The 18,727-nt window shown below is 35.6% G+C and overlaps 4 protein-coding genes across 8 annotated transcripts in view; 2 read left to right on the forward strand and 2 right to left on the reverse strand.

Annotated features, from left to right (window-relative positions):
- The window catches only part of LOC18036401 (protein MICRORCHIDIA 2), a 9,257-nt gene extending 8,577 nt beyond the window's left edge, over positions 1-680 (reverse strand). For all 4 annotated transcript variants that reach the window (XR_002904577.1, XM_006425507.2, XM_006425508.2 and 1 more), the window contains exons 1-2: positions 302-680; positions 124-198 (exon numbers count right to left, since the gene is read on the reverse strand). Coding sequence is in view for 3 of the 4 variants with exons in the window: in XM_006425507.2 (XP_006425570.2) it covers positions 124-198; positions 302-560 (334 nt within the window). In the remaining variant the exon portion in view is untranslated. The remainder of the gene's footprint in view (positions 1-123; positions 199-301) is intronic.
- A 5,416-nt stretch (positions 681-6,096) lies between these two features.
- On the forward strand, positions 6,097-8,291 carry LOC18036844 (protein WALLS ARE THIN 1). The gene is made up of 6 exons (XM_006425525.2): positions 6,097-6,331; positions 6,443-6,505; positions 6,586-6,702; positions 6,812-7,217; positions 7,612-7,763; positions 8,007-8,291. Exons 1-6 carry the CDS (start codon positions 6,147-6,149, stop codon positions 8,173-8,175), a joined length of 1,092 nt encoding a protein of 363 aa, XP_006425588.1. The 5' UTR covers positions 6,097-6,146; the 3' UTR covers positions 8,176-8,291.
- Positions 8,292-9,290: 999 nt separating this feature from the next.
- LOC18036674 (purple acid phosphatase 5) lies at positions 9,291-11,406 on the reverse strand. Its single transcript, XM_006425526.2, has 8 exons — positions 11,222-11,406; positions 10,920-11,120; positions 10,717-10,828; positions 10,418-10,644; positions 10,185-10,323; positions 9,839-10,059; positions 9,627-9,748; positions 9,291-9,528 (listed from the first exon to the last, which is right to left on the reverse strand). The coding sequence occupies exons 1-8, from the start codon at positions 11,387-11,389 to the stop codon at positions 9,342-9,344; spliced, it is 1,377 nt and encodes a 458-aa protein (XP_006425589.1). The 5' UTR covers positions 11,390-11,406; the 3' UTR covers positions 9,291-9,341.
- A 998-nt stretch (positions 11,407-12,404) lies between these two features.
- LOC18036095 (protein RTE1-HOMOLOG) lies at positions 12,405-14,418 on the forward strand. Of its 2 annotated transcripts, none has more exons than XM_006425527.2 (3): positions 12,405-12,534; positions 13,290-13,586; positions 13,898-14,418. In XM_006425527.2, the coding sequence occupies exons 2-3, from the start codon at positions 13,317-13,319 to the stop codon at positions 14,318-14,320; spliced, it is 693 nt and encodes a 230-aa protein (XP_006425590.1). In that variant the 5' UTR covers positions 12,405-12,534; positions 13,290-13,316; the 3' UTR covers positions 14,321-14,418. The 2 variants fall into 2 exon arrangements, with proteins under 2 accessions (XP_006425590.1, XP_024036328.1); XM_024180560.1 differs by having other exon boundaries at positions 13,307-13,586.
- Positions 14,419-18,727: the final 4,309 nt, after the last annotated feature.

Here is an 18,727-nt window from a genome sequence, read left to right on the forward strand (position 1 = left end):
TTCTTTCTAAAAGCAATGATGGATTAAAGGACATAGAACATCAACCCCGAACATGTCCTAATTTTACTTGAGCTACTTGGATTTCCTTTATTTATAGATATACTGCTAAATACAAAACCTTACCTCCAAAAGCCCATTTATGAGAAGTAGCATTTGAATGCAGAAATTTCGGATGTACACGGGCATGCTCCAATGAACCTGCAATTCGCATTAAACCAAAAAAAAAAAAAAAGGGCTGAGCTAAAACTGAAGACACAATAAGAGAGAGAATGAATCAAATAAAACTGGTAAAATTAGAAACCTTGAACAGGAGTTGATTTAATGGTTATATTCGCAGCATAAGTCCCAGCCTTCCAGAAACTTCTAGACTCGGGGGCTTCGTTAACTGGAGGCGACGACGCGATCGCTGCAGCGCTTTGTCGAGGTACGTTTTGCTGTGTCGTTGCCTTAGACGCAGGTGCGTTCACTTGCGGCCTTGTAGCACCAGCTGCTACATTGTCTTCATCGTCGCTACTGGTGAGTTCCACTACGTCTTGGGGATTTTCATTTTTCGATGGCATTTGTCTTTTCAGAGAATTAGGGTTTTGGAGATTTCAAATTGCTGGACGCGGTAGATAAATAAGTTTTGTTCTTGGTCGGTGATAATTCCCCTCCCTTTTTTTCTGTAAAACCACCCCATTCATTAACCCACCCCCATAAAAAATTTTAAAATGAATATATTTTATAAATCCACCCCCTAAATACCAAAAACACCCTGTCTATTTAATATTTATGCTAATTTATTTTATTTTTTAAAATTTTTGTTTGTTTTAATTTAAAAAATAATTGTTTATTTGAAATTATCATGGTCATCAACACCTACATATTTGGGATGGGTGTGTAAGGATGGCAAAAAAAGCTCGGGTTGGTCCTATCCATTTCTAGGAGTTTTGCCCCGGACCTCTGCACAGGGTCAAGACAAGGGCTTAGGAGAAAAAACTTGAGCTAAACCCAAACCCTCTTTTTTTTTAAGAATAAATTTATAAATTAGAATAATAAATTTAAATTTAAAAAATAATAGAAAAAAAAGAAAGCTTGAATCTTTAATTTATATATATATCAATAATGAATCAAAATACTTAAAATTATAATGCTAAGCTCTTTTTTAAGTATTAATTAATTAAGAGAGTCCGTGAATTAGAGAATTCAATATAAAAAACTAAATTTATAAACTTTTATTTATTTCATTTTCTTTAGTTATATTTTATTTTTGAAATATTTATTTTCTTTAATTAATTGTTGATTATAGTAACTTGACTATTATTAATTCATTTCAAGTTTACAATAATTTTTAAAAAATTTGAAAAAAAAAGTAAAAGTCCAAGCCCAACCCTTACACTTCAAGCCCTTAAATTGTCAACTCTATACATACATATATTTTTCTTGTCTATGAGAGAATATAAGGAGAGGAAGCTTAACAAACGACATAAAAAGGAAAGAGTTTTTTTCCAAATCAACCATGTACTACTATCGGTCATACAATGATGGCATTGTGAATCTCATTCCTATTCTAGTTTTTTGGCCGAGTTAGATGTGGTCTTTCATTTCTTAGGGAGTGAAAGGGCTGAGGGGAAAAGGGCCCCTCTTGTGAATTCAAAACAATTTGGCATTGGTTCATCCTCTTGCAATCATCAATGTAACTTATCAAACATGTTAATTCCATTTAACAAAATACAAATATCAATAATCCATTCCCAAATGCCAAAGTTTATGATCAACGGACACTTGAGTCCGCCATAACCTATCAACAATGGCTTATCAAAGCCTTCATTCCATATTTCCCTTTCTTTAATACAACAAGCCTTGCATGTCAAGCACTTAACAATCCATGTAATCCTCTTGACAGTTCAGTGGCCAAGCAGTTTGAAATGTCTTGATGATTGTTCAAGAGAGTGTTTATGTTTGGTTTTGAAATGCAGCATCAAAATTGCATCATGTCTAAGACAACACCATTAATGTGAATTACACCAGAGGGGATAGAAGAGCATCAACTGGCATGTCCTTTGGAGTAGCTAACATCATTCCTTCATCCATGATCTACATAAGATTCAATGCATGCTTAACATTAGTGCTAATGTATGCTTTTACATTGGATACCAATACATGGTTAACATTAATTATAATGCACGCTTTTACATTAAATATCAATGCATGCTTAACATTAATTTTAATGCATGCATTTAATTTGAATATCAATGCATGCTTAACATTATTTCTAATGCATACTTTTACATTAAATATCAAATATGCTTAACATTAATTATAATGCATGCTTTTACATTAAATATCAATGCTTGTTTTGTCCATACATCTAATCCGCATGCATTTCACATTATCAACCATATGCATTCAATTGTAATATATACTAACCAAAGTGAGTCTCTTTAGTCAATAATTATCTAGCAACTCCTTGATTTTTAATTCAAAACAAATAAATAGTTAATGCATGTGAATTAACACTGAATATATGAAATTTAAGATTTAGTATTTTAAACTAAATTTATTATTAAATGATTAGTTCTCTACTAACTTATTTCACAAGACATTTTCTTATGGGTTAAAGTCCTCCGCTGCTTAGTAACTTGGGTCCATTGTAAAATATATACCTTATGGACTGAATTAGGTCATTGGGTTTAGTATCGAGTTTTAGGTAGTAATACGAGTAAAAATCTTTCCAAGTTTGAGCAATGGTTTTATTCTAGAAGGACAAAGAATGATCTTGGTAACATTTTACAAACAACATTAATTTTTAAGTTCTACTCTAAAAAATAAAATTCATTATTTCAACTGGGTCTCTCGTTATTTTGTAACATCCGTTTTCGAGACGTGGAGTGGGACCGTGAGCGATAGTTATTTTCACAATAGTTTACACATATGTAATAAAACTAGACACTGAGAAAACCCAGTGAATTTTACCCAACGGATAAATGAAGTATTATTTTGCGTTGATTTTATTAAGTTCGCAGGGGAGTGCTTTGTATTCAAACGGTAAGCCATCATTCCAGACTTACCCCCATGAGTCTACGATCTAATTTCTCTCCAACAGTAACAACAACGGAAGACTAAATTCGTCAATGCAATCTTCAACAGCAGATACAGGGGCTCCCAACAACAGCAAGCATGGACACCAAAAAAAACCTTCGATTCATCTTCATCCGCCACAGTTGGGGTTTCACATAGAAACACCAACATGTCACCATTGACGCCTAATTGGTTCAATCTGCCAAAAGAACTCTACTTAGCAGTAACACAATAACTCAACACGCGAGTGGACACATTCCATATGCACGCAGTTTGAAGATCATTTCGACATCAAATCCCTCCACCTCCCAACACCATGATTCCAAGAACCCTTAAAGTTCCCTTCCCAAATTGTTACAGTGGTAAAAAACGCGGCCACATTTTGCTCACTGAGGCCTCCGTTTACGCTATACAGTCACTTCACAAAATCTCCAACGCACATAACACGACCAAAACTTGGATAATCAAACTCCAACAGTCAACCACAGGCTCAGGTAAGGTCCTTGTTAATGAACCTCTCTCTACTCTTGTTTTTAACAATTTGCCCGCGGAGACAGACAGGTTACCGCAATCTCTTAACCTCTTAGACTATCGGGTTGATGAAATTGCCAAAGCGTACGCTCTGGAGCTCTATGCTAAAGATGAAGGTGAAACTTTTAACTATAAGTTTAAAGAAGGACATTCTATTTTGGTTCAAAAAGTTGTCGTGTCCACTCGTCTTGACCAGAAAAATGATCTTCAGTATTCTATTATGGCATTACTTAGGACTGGGTCAGTGGGTGTGTTTAGAAGTGAAGTCAAGATGTGGAGTTTTGTAGACATTGGTCCTTATCATAGCTCTAGTTTTGAGGACGCTGAGTATCATGATAAAAAGTTTTATGCTTTGGAGGCAAGGGGTCTCACGGTGCCTGTGGACTGCAAATCTTTGGACGTTACTCATGTTGCAGGTCCGGTGCTAGACTAGCATACTTCAAGAAGAAAGTTTTTAGCCAAGTGGAGTCATGATCATTCCTGGTATTTTATCCTCAAGTACTACGTGGATGATTGTAGTAGCTTTATTTGGGGAATGAGCTGCGGCGGTAGCGATGAATTCAATTACCTAGCTCGTTTAAAATTTTTAAGCTTGCTGAAAACAAACATAGCTGTGTTAGAGTTTATGTAAGGAGTGAGGAATGGGAGAATTGAGCGATTTTTGTGGGGAATGATAGCTCTTACATTGTTTCCGCCAAAGACTTCCCTGGCTGTAAAATCAATTGTGTTTATTTTTCTGAAAATGCTCACAGTACGGTTGGATTTAATAGTAATCACCCTGGGGCTTATGCCAGTCTCTATGACTTTGATGATGATTTTGTTAGCCCTCTTTCTGTTTTGCCATTTTATTCTAACATCTTTTAGCCACCTCCAAGCAGGCTGAGGTCGAATCCCGCCGCGCTTTGCGTCGACCCTAGCCCCCTCCCCCCCTCCGGCCCCCCTGGTTGTTTAATTATATATTAATGTAAGTACATGTGGTTTTTTCTTATAGCAAATATTTATGAATTTCAAACAACATTATATAGATAATTATTAATTATTTTCCCTTTCTTATCTATTCTTGTGAATTGATATTAATGATGCTCCCTTTGAACTTGATCTTTATAGATTAGTGGCTTGAAGAGAATTGCTGCATCGATGTGGACGTTGCATGGTTGCAGCTTCTTCTTTAAATGATCTATAACTTTTAGTAGCAATCTTTAGAAGACATACTGGCTAGCTAGCTAGCTAGTCCATAAAGGTTTTTAAGCACCAATTGTTTTGCTATTTTATGTATTCACGGATTGTATTTGTGCGCTTCCTAAACATGCCAAAGCATTCGTGGATTAATGTTAATGTAGTAACGATCGAACCGTTTGTAACTTTATGCGTTCTATGCTATTTCAGGGTTGTTGTCAATTCTTTAATAGCCGTTTGGTCAGCGTGTTAACTTGCACTTCTTAATTCCGCTGCATTCACTACGTCTCACATTAGTGGACTTCCTCAAATTCTTCCTTACTAGTTAGTATTTAGTTGATGGCTTGTTATTTTCTTTTTAATTTTCCCAAAGAGATGTAGAGCCATCATTTAAAGTCGTTTTATCTTCGTAGCTTAAGAGACACGTATTGAATAGTATATTTTAGTTCTATTAAATTTTTAATGAGTAATACTTCGAAGTGTATAGATACGAAGTGTTTTAATTTCAAAAATTAAAAAAAAAAAATGAAACAAAACGTCCATGTTCTGAAGACACCATGACCATCCAACTATTGTAGTTGGGCTTGTGTTGAGTTATGTTGTACCCTATAACCCATGCACATTCTCTTTGCAGGTGCTGCCCCGCCTTCAGCCTCTTCTTGTTATTTGTCCTGGATATTCTATTAAGAAATTGACTCCTGCCAGTAATATTTGTATACGCTAAATCCTTTATATTTAAAGAAAATATGCATAATTCATCCAGTAAAAAAAGGCAGGGTATATGTACATATATATAGAAGGGTCTTCCATATAACACAGCAGAAGAAGAAGGTATCTCTTGCAGTCGCAGATCGAATGGCAATACCACCATAAGACACTACTAATATATCTAAAGATCTGATACTTCCGTTTAGAATTTTGATAGCCCACATGGAGAGATCGGAATTTGCTTTGGCTATCTCTGTTTATTTAATTAGTTTTTTTTCTTTTTTCCCCGCTGCTCCATCATCATGATAATAATAATAGAATAGTAATAAGTAATAACAACAACAATAATTTAAAAATAATAATAAAGAATGCTGCGAGATGGATTCCTTCTAACATGCCAAGCTAGTAGCAAATTGGGCTCTTCCATATACAAAAAAAATGGAGGACCCTTTTATTATTAATTATTAAAACCCTCACTTCAGAAGTTGCTGACTTGTTTTAATATATAAAACCTCCACTAAGTTCTAATTTCTCTCGAATATTAAATTTTTGTAAGCCAGTTTTGTGGGACAGCCTCACGTATTTGATCTCTGTCTCATCTCATTCATTCATTTCTGTAATTCCAAAATTCTCTGGTGCGTAGTCCAGCGGCGGCAGCGCCTGCAAAGAGAATGTGTATGGTGCCTGAACGAGCAAAGCTGCACTTGGCCATGACAATTTTTCAATTTGGTTATGCGGGAAACCATGTTATCATGAGAACTGCACTAAATATGGGCGTAAGCAAGCTTGTTTTTCCACTTTACAGGAACATCATAGCTGTGATTGTGCTCGTGCCCTTTGCCTATTTCTTAGAGAAGTATGTGATTAATCTGTTCTGTTTATATACCACTCAAGGTGTATATATATATATATACACACACACATTGGTTCCTAATTTCTTCACAATTCTTACCCTGTTTCTTTTCAGAAAAGACAGGCCAACGCTAACCTATTCTTTTCTGTTACAGTTTTTCCTCCTTGGACTTGTTGGGTATGATCTATTTCTAAAGATCAAGCATTGGTTATGATCATGAAATTTTGTAAATCACAAACGCCTTTTTTTTTCCCCAGAATAACATTGAATCAAGGATCATACATATTTGGTCTGGATAACACCTCACCGATATTTGCTTCTGCAGTAGAGAACGCTGTACCTGCTGTGACCTTTATCATGGCTGTCCTACTCAGGCAAGCAATTACACTCACATTCGTTAGTCTATTAAGTCAACTTTGATTATTACTCTTTGATAGCTGAAAATTTTGAAATAATAGTGTTTTCTGATGCTCTGGCTTTCAGAATAGAGCAGATACACTTGACCAGGAAAGATGGAATAGCCAAGGTTCTTGGAACTCTTATTTCTGTTGGCGGGGCTTCAGTCATTACCTTGTACAAGGGGCCAATTGTTTACAGGCCAAATTCAGCTTTAGATCAGTCACAGTCACAAATGTTGTTGTTGGGAGATACCAAAGAAAAGAACTGGACCTTAGGCTGCATCTGTCTTATTGGCCACTGCCTGTTTTGGTCCAGTTGGATAGTGTTGCAATCACCTGTTCTGAAGAAATACCCAGCTCGGCTCTCCGTCGTCTCATATAGTTGCTTTTTCAGTTTAATGCAGTTTTCGGCCATTGGAGCATACTTTGAGAGAGATTCAGCAGCTTGGCAATTTCACTCTGGCTGGGAAATCTTCTGTGTTTTCTATTCGGTATGAACTCTACTGGTAACATGATCATTCTATTATAAGTCTGATAGCCTGCTTTGATCTTAATAACCTAAGCAGTCACATCTTAGCATATCAGTTGCAACTATCCCATGTAATCTAAGCCAAATTTAAAATCAGCATCATTCATTCCTGTCTCTATATTCTTGCTTTCTAGTCCTAATTAACAATACTTGAAGAATTTTTAATTTCTGTGCATGTCAGAATTCAAGCTTTACCATATGCTTGTGTTGCTATGTTATTCCATATTCACATTTTATGTATGTAGTAGCTTGTGACCGTAGTAGTAAAGACACTTTTTTCAAGTTGGTTCTCTTTTCTTCTTCATATTTTCAACCTCCTTTCACTGGAAGAATTACAAAGAAATTAGTGACTGCAGGGTTTGGTGGCTTCAGCAATGTCATTTGCAGTGCAGATATGGGTCATTGACAGGGGAGGTCCCATGTTTGTATCAGCATATTTACCTGTGCAAACCATGCTCGTTGCCATTATGGCCACCATTGCTTTAGGAGAAGAATTTTACTTGGGAGGGTAGGTCTTGTAATCCATACTACCAATCAATTATTTTTTTTCCCCTCTTGAAACTTCTCCGCAAATCTCACCAGTTATCCACTTAAAAATTTGCTAGCTTGAATTTGACAATCAATCTCAGTTGAAGTGCCTCTATTTTGAGGCATATTCTAAATTATTGCGCAACAGAATGCTTAATCTCGTTGTTGTGGTTATTAGAGTTTGTTTAGTCTTCTTGTTATTTGTTTTAAATGCAATGTGCAGGGTCATTGGAGCATCGTTGATCATAGCTGGACTGTATCTGGTTGTTCTTGGAAAAGATGAAGAAAGTAAATATAACACAGAAAAGGCCATGATTACCGTATCTGAGAACACTTGGGCGGCTAAATCCTCTGTAGTCCAGCCATTACTTCCCACCATTAATGAATCCTGAATACAATATTCCAGAAGAGGTACAAAATGCCCTCAACTTTCATCTCCGCCATCTCCAGATATCAAGTCACTAGCAACAGCAATTCACTAAGTGAAGAGGGGCTTGAGATGAGAGAAAAAGACGACATATTTTTCACGATCAGCTCTCAGAGATAGACAAAGGCAAGGCTTCAAATCAAATTTGATCTTGTAATAATTGAGGAAAACAAAGATTTACTTTGAAAAAATTTGATAAATGTTAAAAGAATACTGTAGAGTAGAGTAACTTCTCTGCATACTTATGCCACTCAAATTTGGTCAATGATAGTAATTTTCAGAATTTGGTCCATGATAGTTCAGTTGAGCTACAAGATAAGCCTTCAGCTTTCACTTCCACCATCTCACGAACTCCCGATTTCAAGTCAACAGCAATAGCAATTGGTTTTTGCGTACAGTGACTTGAAATCAATTGAAAAAGAAGAACATGCAAGGGACAAATATATTTTTCAAGATCAAATAGTAGACAACCAGACAATGCATTAGAGAAGTACCATGATGATAACATATTTATCTGTAATTTACTTCCCTGGCTAAGAAAATGCACATCTGAGAAATTATTTATGTATTCCACCAGCTAGTTAGTTGTCCATCACAATTTTAGGAATTTTTAGAGCCAAAGAATCAAGGTGCAATATCAAGATCACTGATTCCAATTTGTTAAATATTAAATTTCGATATTACAATATTCCTGAAATGAATTGAATAGCAAAGCATTCTTTGGAATATGATTGCGGCCAAGTCCGACTTTATAGAAAAGTTAAAAGGCCATATCGAAGTCTGATTTCAATCTAGCACCAGCAACAAGCCGTGAAGCTGCAGTTATAGTAGGATCTGTGGCAAACGATGAAGCTGAACCTCATTTGCTTTGGGAGTGACACGGTAAAATTATTTTGAAGAAATTTTCTAATGGAACTCCATAGGAAAAAAATACATAATCATCAACAACTGAAACAAAACAAAACATAAAGTTATAGAACTCAAAATAAAAATGCTGAATAGATCACGAATCGAACTGAGCAGGCATCACAAGAACACTAACTAGTCCAGCAAAATGGAAGAAAACGACAAGAAAAAATTCAAGCATTGAGCCACAAATATGATCCCCTAAACATTTATTTTCTTGTTAGCCTAGCAGTGCTCTTCTTCTGGGTACCAGTATCTATTGAACAACCACTGAGAATCAGCAACAACAGCTTCGTTGTCATGGTTACGGTGCCATGTAAAGTGGGCATGAGTTCGATTTTTAATCTCAAGCATCGCATGTCCAAAGCTTGCTTCCCTATATGCCGAGTAACTAGGCTGTGGTTCAGTAAAACTACAAAGAGGAACAGTGAATCAGATAAGTTAAACTGCAGCTTCTCTATTTTCATGAAATACAAAAGACAATTTTGAGGAATGATAAATGAAGCTCACCGATCAGCAAGACCCTCTATATTTCCACCATCACCAATAGTTAGATAGACTGGAGCAGAAGGGTCCTTAACTGGGGTGCTTATTCCATTTGTGATGTTGTATTGCACATTTGAAAACCGATTCTGGAGTAATTGAAAAAGTTTGGACAAGTTAATATATCAATGCGCTACTATCAGTTTACTTAGTTCTGAATTTTGAAATTGGAAACTCACTGTACGCTCGTATGAATGCACATGACCAGCCACGACTAAATCAACTTTGTGTTGAACAAACCAAGATTCAAACGCCACTCTCATACTCTCTCCTTCCATATAGTGGTAGCTATTGCTGTTATACCATGGGGAGTGAAGAAGAACAATCAGCCAAGGAGTCTCCGCTCTGTTAACCTTCGGCAATTCTTTTTCAAGCCAGGCGTATTGAGGAGTATATTTCCCTGTTTCAATAAAAATTATAATCATTAAGCTGAATAAGAAGAAAAGATTTTCCCTGCAGAAAAGATTTTCTAGAAAATCTTTTCTAGAAAGAGCGATAGACAAACTGAGTAAAGAAGTTTCATACCGTAAGCTGAATAAGAAGAAAGGACAATTATGTAGGCAGATGCATGCTTTATGGAAAACCAAAGCGGAGATGTACTCTGTGATGCCCTGTAGGGTACATGGTAACGATGCGTATAGGGCTTGAAAGGAACATTTTCGCCCTGGAAATACAAGAAATTAGATAATCAGCAGTACTACTGAAGATCAAATTGGAATCTAATTTGTAGGCCAGGCCAGGCCTCAACAGAAAATTACAATTTCAGGAGCATAATCGAGTTCATGGTTGCCAGGAACCCAAATCCAGGCTTGATATGCAGTGCTCTTCTCGACAAAACGGCCCCATGAATCCCACCTCCTATTGTCATGTTGCGGATGATCGTCTGCATACGAAAGATCTCCAACAAACAACACTGCTTGTCCTTTTGGGTTTGAAACATAGTGCTCAAATGTCTGATTAGAATCATATGTTTGTCCCAAATCACCTGTTGAATCAAAATTTGTACTAAGTTAAATCATTCCCTAATGCGAAGGAAGAAATTAAACAAACTGCTTACCAATAATGCCAAATGTGTAAGGAACATCCGGTCCAACTTTCGGAGGAGTTGTAAAGTGAAACCGACGAGTCGCATTGCCAGACCCAAGTTGATAGAAGTACTTGGTGTCATACTGCAAGTATACCATTAGAAACAAAATTTTCAAGTCAATTTCATACAAAACTTAAAATAAAATGGTAGAAATAACAATGCCATGTACTAACTTTTAGTCTTTTAATAGTGGCATGGTGAATGTATCCAGAAGAATAATTAAAATATCTGTAAGTTTTGATTATTGAATGAGTTTTGTGCTTTCTCTTGGAGTTAGCTTCCCAATGAGTCACAACATTCGGATATTTCTCATCCGGTGTCACCCAAGAAACAATCACACTCCTGCCATCATGATCTCCCTGAGTTATATGAACCTGCAGAGTGCAAACCCATATTACAAAATTCTTTAAGCGATTCCAAACTAAACAAGAAAACCTGAACTCAAAAGTTTTATGATCCTGTAAAGAAGCAACACCTGCTCAGGTGCATTGAAACCAGGAGGTGGAGGGAAAGCGGCGAGTGGCATATCAACTGATGGCTCAGCCTTTCTCACATAACGACTAGTGACCCCACCATTGCAGATCCCAACAATGTTCAGCAATAACAGAAGCAATAATGTCAGCAAGTGCACGGTACCAACCATGCTTCCAAGATTTTAGGTTTCTTTGATGTCTTTTAAAGGAAAAAGAGATCACCTTATTTATACTTTTTCAGCCTGGAATTTTTTTTTTTTGGGAATATTCTCCTTGCATCTCGTTTATGTTATTTGAAAGGATCTTATCACTCAGTGTCATTTCATTGTATGTTATTATCAATATTGGTTTTATCTCGTTTATAAAGCGATCAATTATAAAAACTCGAATTTAAAATTCAATAGAAGTCGAAATAGAAAGGAGATATTTACACCGTTTTTTAGGCTTTCAGTTGTGACACTGTACGGAGGATTTCTCAACAGCTTTGGCTGATATGCCACGAAGTTAATTTTGGTTTGTATTTAACGAGGAAAGAATTTGACTGAAATCCACTCTCTTGTGTGAGTGTGGTAATGGATAGGCGTTTGGAATTGAGGTGTTATAATTTTTAAACTATAATTATTATGAAAAAAAATTATAATTATAAAATAAAAATTAGTAATATATAATAAATATAAATTTAAATAATAGTTTTAATGAAATTATTAAAGATATAATATATTTTTTATTATATAAATAAAAAATTATATCAATATATTTTTGAAACTACAACAGTGAATATTTACTAAATACTTTAGTGCTGTATCTTTTAAGCTACAACTGTCCAACTTCAATTCCAAACGCAACTTAAGAGAGCTTGTCCTCTGTCACGAGATGACAATTGACGTGCTCTACATAGCCTGTAACAGAAATCAAATCGATGACAGTTCACGAAATGCTCCAACATTACGTAGGAGATATCATAATAAAAAACATATGGCGACCTACGTACGCCTCAACACTGGATTTTGATACACGAGGGGGCAATAGGAAAGTGTCTATTTCCCCGTCAATAAGCAAGTTAGATACAAATGTTGATTATTATACGCGAGCTACACCACCACATCACATCATCGATTCATCGGGGACTTATAGGACTAATATGCAAAATATCGAGATTTTATTATATTCTTTCTAAAGTTTAGGGCGTTCATTGCAATTTGTCCATTCGTACTCGCTTTGCGCATTTTTTGGCCACTGGTTTCAGAAACTCTTGAATAGAATCCAGGCCGTAACGCTCCTGTGCTTGGATCGCTCTTTTAATCCCCAATTATAGGTAATTCTATAGTTTCCTTTTCTGTTAATTCTTCTCAATCTTATTATTCCTATATTTATTGATCTTTCATGCTATTTATTGAAGAGACAACTCTAGATCTGCAGAAATTAGGTTCGGCCGATTAGTAATAAATTGAAACACAGGTAATTAATCCCAAAATTAATCATGAAAACAGGATACTCAATTGTTATGAATTAGGGTTAGGTTTAGTGATTAGATCTAATTTTTAAACCATGAGTGGGCAAAATGTTAAGTATGAATTTGCCTTTAACCTAGCGGAGATCTTCATCTTTGAATGAGATTTGAAGAGCTTGCAATCTAAAGGAGATTGAAGACCTTTTTTGTCTGGAATGTGAGTGGATAGGAGATTTATGAGCTAATGGAGGATGAACATTAGTGCATATATGATATCTAATATCTAATACTTTTAGGATTTTTTTTGAATCTGTTTCTTGCCGTGGGATGTTTATATATATCTTATGATTCTTTTGGAGTACTCAAGTAAAGCACAAATAAAATTCTTGCATGATTAGCTATATGGGAAAGCATCATTCAACGGTGCAAGGATTTATATGTTTTGCCCTATTTCTTGCTTTGGTATCACGTAGGAAATTTACAGATTGTAAGATGATCAACCAGCTTTTGGACTTCATGTTTTGGAGAAAGCACTTTACTAAGTCTTTGCTGTGATAAATCTGTGTGCTTATTTGTGCTGTTGTGCAGCAAGTTAAATTCGTGTTTTCTGACATGTTTAGGCAATTCGGCACTGCAGAACCGTAGCAATGGAAGGAAATGTGGACCCTGAGCATGGTATGTTGATGGAAGAAAGTTATCAACCAAATATGCAAATTGATCCAAGTAGAGCAAGGTTTCCGTGCTGCATTGTTTGGTCACCTCTTCCTGTCATATCTTGGCTGATTCCTTTTGTTGGTCACACTGGCATATGCAGAGAGGATGGAGTAATTTTGGATTTTGCAGGGCCTAATTTCGTGTGTGTCGACAGTTTTGCATTTGGGTCAGCAACTCGCTACATTCAAGTGAACAAGGAAAAGGTATTCAAAATCTCATCCTTAAAAGCTAAATTAGGCTTCATGACAGTCTATATATTGAAACAGTTACGCTTATCTGTTGGCCCGTGTCCCTAATAAGTGTGGCAGGACACTGTCATCCTTTAAACATTAGACCACAAACTTGGCAAATTGATTGGCTCCTGCTTTTTCAGAGAGTGGTGTAAGCTGGTAGCTTATTAAAACTATATAATTATTGATAAGAGTAGAAACTGTAAGTTGAATTTAATGTTAGGTAGTAATTGATTCCATCTCCTTGCTGACTGCATTCTTTCTTTCTGAAATTTGGTCATCAGTGTTGTATTTCCCCCTATTTGTCTGCATTTGATGGTGATGACCACCACCAGCTGGGTGGACAAGGAAGTGACTCATTGACATGGGATGATGCACTACGAAAGAGTACACAGGAGTTCCAACACCGATCTTATAACCTTTTTACTTGCAATTGCCACTCCTTTGTAGCCAACAACCTGAACAGATTGGGTTTTAATTCTGGTGGGTGGAATGTGGTGAACCTCGCAGCTTTCATTTTCCTTAAAGGACAATGGGTGAGCAAACTGGCCATGGTGAGAACTTTCTTACCATTCGTTATTATAACCCTTCTTGGACTAACATTTGGGGGTTTAACCTATATAACTTTCGTGGCCTTCTTTACCTTCCTTCTTGTTGGGTGGTTCCTTCTTGGTACTTACTGTTTCAAGGCTTGGATACTCTTGTAGCTTAGTTGCTTGATTGTCATGATGTATAAGAATGGTAGGTCAAGAGTGTACACAATTTAGGTTTCTATACAACTGAATATCTGAGATACTTTGGCCAGTGAATGATTGTAATGATGTTTGTATCCTCTATTTTTCATCAACTGTTCCTCGTAAAAGCAAGTTCGGGCACAAATCTTTCATTCATCATAACTAATAAACAGCAGCTTAGTTTCCTTCATCTGGAAAGCTATCTGCATACTCCTTTCACATCCACCAAATGGCACGAAAGGCCTTTCTTTCTACAGAAGTGGGCATGGTCAAAGAAATCGCATGCCTGTATTGTGAAGAACATGAGCGTCCATAATCATACCAAGTTAAAAGAAGCAGCCATGAGCCCATTGCTGCAACTGAGTAATGTCCAGGCCCTTCCTTGATCGAAGCAGATAGACTTGGGCCAAGTTTAGCCTACTAATCAGACAAAGAGTAAGACCATTGGCGCACCCTCAAAACTCCTATTAAATTTTCTTTTCTAATTTTTAATGAACCTCATTTAAATGTTTAACAATTGTATGATTTCTTATGACACCCTTTCCAACGCCGAAAAAAATATTAATTTACTACGGTTTCTTCCTCAATTCTCCTAGCTGCTGCATCGACCCTAATTGATTATATGTAAAATTTATGGGTGTAAATCAAAATCAAATTATGTTGGAGTTGGTAAATCGTTCAAACTAGGACTAATCATCATTTTCAAGATGTAGAAAATTGAAATCCCTCTGCCCCAGTAGCTTAGGTGCACAATGCAACCGACACAAATTGATTTGTACCGCCGTTTTGGTATAAGTATGTTTTCAAAGAAGTTGAAGTCACTTTTTCATCCCAAACTGAAAGCCCGAATCACTCTTTTATCACCTAAAGCCAACAAAAACAAATCCTCAGCCTTTGAAAGAAACCAAGAGTGGTTTTAGAAGGAAATAGAAAGGGGTGCCAATAGCTGAACATTTTGTTTGTTTCAAGAGGAAATTGACGGGTGCTAATAGTTCAACTCTCAAACAAAATGTCTACTCCAGCTCATCAATTGTCTTTAGCTGGTCTTATGACACACGCCCAAGCACGCGATCCACGAGACATGTAACATTTTCATGCTGTTTCCGCCGAACTCATCACGGTTCAGTTGCAGCTCTCTTTTACAATCTATTAGGACTTCCCCACCGCCCAATGAATGACAGAAAAAAACAGAATCTCAATTCTCAATCTTTGCCGTTCAAAGTGAACTGACATTTATTATGTATAATTATTGAACAAGGGTGGACTCCAGAGTAATAATTAAGTAATTTATAAACTTTAATAATTCATGCAATGGATAGACAAGCACTATATCAACCATATAAGCACAACATCGACCACTGGGTTAGAAAGAAATACAAAGCATTTACAGACATTTGCTACAATTTGTCAAGTTTTCGAATTAGAGAGATCAATCTACTGTATTTACATTTTTAAAATATATATATATATATATATCAATTTCCTGCCCGATTATATATAATTGAGAGGAGAACCACAAAGACTAGGAATTGAACGGTAGAAGTAGCAGTACCACCGGGCCAAAGGCGGGCGCTGGCCAGTGGTTTTGCTAATATGAAATCAATGTTCGGGACTTGACTAGCTTACAGCTACAGACTGCAGCATCAGCCGTTTGGATGTGGTTGGATGTGGAGTGAGAAACTAAACAATAGAAGATCGGATGGTGGGATGACGGGGGATGTTTGTTACAGAATCTGTACCATAGACCGGTCCCAATGTTCGAACTTCGAACCTCGCAACCACAAGCATACGATCAAACAAATAATGATGGTGAATTATTTGTTTCACTTTCAACGAAAGAAACCCACGAACGACATTGCGTGGAGGTTCATAATCACATCGGGAATATCATGTGAAAAAAATGATCAATTATTATAGACCCCACCCAAATGTTTAATTCACACCAAAAAAAAAAAAAAGGAAAAATACAAGGATGAGAACTCAGAATTCTGTTGCAATAGCGCACCAAGTAGAAAATTCTATTACATTAATTAATTCAATTCATCCGAGGGAAAATCAAGATTTGGATGCTATCGTTATTTGAATGGACAATAGAAGCTAGAATCATATGTTTTTATTATGTAATCGTCCAATTTAGTCGTTTTCTATTCGAAAATATGTTTATTTTTCCAATAAGAATTGAATTTTCCTTTTTTTTTTCAAACGTCTCTTTGTCAGTTGCCGATCTAACAATTTGTCGACTTACCTTGGTAGTGGACGAACAAATTATTTTAACATTATACCAGAGCGGCTAAATAGTTTGTACCAGTCACTTTAGCTCTATTTATATAAAGAGACGAATCACATAGACTTTATCAAAAATTAAAAAAAAAAAAGGGAAAAGAAAAAGAAAAAAAAAATGAATCACATTGATATCGCGTGAATCTTACGAAGTTGCCAATAGTGGCTAAGAGGGAAAAGAAGCAAAGATATCATCCCATTTCCATTATTGGACAAAAATTGGAATATGAAACTTTCAATTTACCTTTGGCAGTTCAAAGGATAAACTAGGATTTGTAAATTTTCTTAATGATCAACTATTTAATTAAAAAGCCAAAACTCATTTCTTTTATATAAATTAATTTCAACACATACCTAAATATTTCGTTTCAATAATAAACTTTAACACATATCCCAATGTTTCAATATATTTCACTTTTGTCCCCAAATGGTTAACTTTTGTATTCTTCACTTCTTTGTAAAGTAAGAGAACCAATTTCTTTTTCGCTTTTTTCTTTTAATTTTGGCTAATTCCTTCATCTTATGCGTTCACTTTTTCCATTTTCTTTTCTTTATTTTCTGCCAAAATTAATTATAGCATCAAGCAATTTTAAACCCCATCACTTCTTCACCACTGTCTCATAATGATTATCTGTTAAAAAAATAAAATTGAAAAAAATAAAATTCAAGAATCCTGAAAAAAAAAATGAAAAAAACCAAATTTCAGATACCAAATATTCTTTTGCCGGGTAATTTTTAAAAACCTCCCCTGAGGTTTGGGCTTGTTGCAAGTAGATGGCGAGAATTGATTTATTTGTAAAAAACCCCCTACCGTCAGTTAAGTTTAACATTGACCGTTAGTTGACCGTGCAAAGACAATATTACCCTCAACAATAGTTTGTAAACGAAAATAACTAAAAAAAAACTAAAATTATTGGTGCAAAAAGCACAAACCCTATTTTTTGACAATTTTATCCTTGTCAATTCTAAAAATTTACAATATCATAGGTAAAGATTATAACTATTTTATTTTTAAATTTTTAATTTTATCTTTCTTGTAGGAATTTTAAGGAAATATCAATAATTTAAAGAGGATTTTTTAATTTTTTAATTTTAATTTTTTATAAGAACTTTAAGAAAATATCAATAATTTAAAAAGTGTAAAATAACTAATAATTTTAGTTTTTTTTTTTAGTTATTTTCGTTTATAAACTATTGTTAAAGGTAATATTGTCTTTGCACGGTCAACTAACGGTCAATATTAAACTTAACTGACGGTAGGAAATTTTTTACAAATAAATCAATTCTCACCATCTACTTGCAACAAGCCTAAATCTCAGGGGAGGTTTTTAAAAATTACCCTTCTTTTGCCGTTTAAACTAGAATTTTTTTTTTTCATTCAGAAACCCTAGCCACTACCAAATTACCACTACCGTCCCCCATCACCGCAATTCCGCCGTCCCTTTCACCAAACGTCACCGTCAAACCACTCGCCAGCAACTACCGACCAAAAAACGACGTTCTTCCGTCCTTGATTCATCCTCAATTGCCGCCAGAACCTTGTGTGTGGAGGGAGGATTTCGGGTGGTTTTGGTTGGGGTTAACAGGAAAAAAAAATGACCAAACAACGAAAGAAGTGAGAGGGGAAGAATTAGATTCTTTTTTTTTTTTTGTTTTCTGTTCTAATTTCTTTATTTTAAAAAAAAAATCTGAACTCGTATATAATTATATATATACCCAAAAAAGAAAAACAGAAACGGAAGAAATACTCCCAAACAAACAAAAGAAAATCCCAAACCTAAAAGAAATTGTAATGTGGTGGAGAGCTAGCGTTAGAGGCGACGGCTTCGATTAGCGGTTACCGACGCGGCAGACCGCAGTGTCGCCGACTGCTGTTGTCAGAAGGAAAGAAGAGATAGTGGAAGAAGAAAAAGAAGAAGAAAGGACAAAAATAAATGAACGTGAACAGACAGAAAATGACGTAAAGAATGAGAAGAAGAATAAAGTGAAGGAAAAAGGAGGAAGAAAAAGAAAGAAAATGACGAAAGAGTAAGAAGGAAGAAAATAATAAAAAAAATTAACAAAAAGTTAATCAATTTTTATATATCGTATAGAATTATA

Source organism: Citrus clementina, unplaced genomic scaffold (assembly GCF_000493195.1).
Source record: "Citrus clementina cultivar Clemenules unplaced genomic scaffold, Citrus_clementina_v1.0 scaffold_7, whole genome shotgun sequence".
Classification (NCBI taxonomy): domain Eukaryota; kingdom Viridiplantae; phylum Streptophyta; class Magnoliopsida; order Sapindales; family Rutaceae; genus Citrus; species Citrus x clementina.

Excerpts from the sequence above, each read along its gene's own strand:
- LOC18036844 (XM_006425525.2), top strand. The coding sequence starts at position 6,147 with ATGTGTATGGTGCCTGAACGAGCAAAGCTGCACTTGGCCATGACAATT. Across the intron at positions 7,218-7,611 it reads TCTTCTGTGTTTTCTATTCG|GGTTTGGTGGCTTCAGCAAT; the intron begins GTATGAACTCTA and ends TAGTGACTGCAG. Across the intron at positions 7,764-8,006 it reads GAAGAATTTTACTTGGGAGG|GGTCATTGGAGCATCGTTGA; the intron begins GTAGGTCTTGTA and ends TGCAATGTGCAG.
- LOC18036674 (XM_006425526.2), bottom strand. The coding sequence starts at position 11,389 with ATGGTTGGTACCGTGCACTTGCTGACATTATTGCTTCTGTTATTGCTG. Across the intron at positions 10,060-10,184 it reads TTCTTCTTATTCAGCTTACG|GGAAATATACTCCTCAATAC; the intron begins GTATGAAACTTC and ends TTATTGAAACAG. Across the intron at positions 9,749-9,838 it reads TGCATTCATACGAGCGTACA|AATCGGTTTTCAAATGTGCA; the intron begins GTGAGTTTCCAA and ends CAATTACTCCAG.
- LOC18036095 (XM_006425527.2), top strand. The coding sequence starts at position 13,317 with ATGGAAGGAAATGTGGACCCTGAGCATGGTATGTTGATGGAAGAAAGT. Across the intron at positions 13,587-13,897 it reads TTCAAGTGAACAAGGAAAAG|TGTTGTATTTCCCCCTATTT; the intron begins GTATTCAAAATC and ends TTTGGTCATCAG.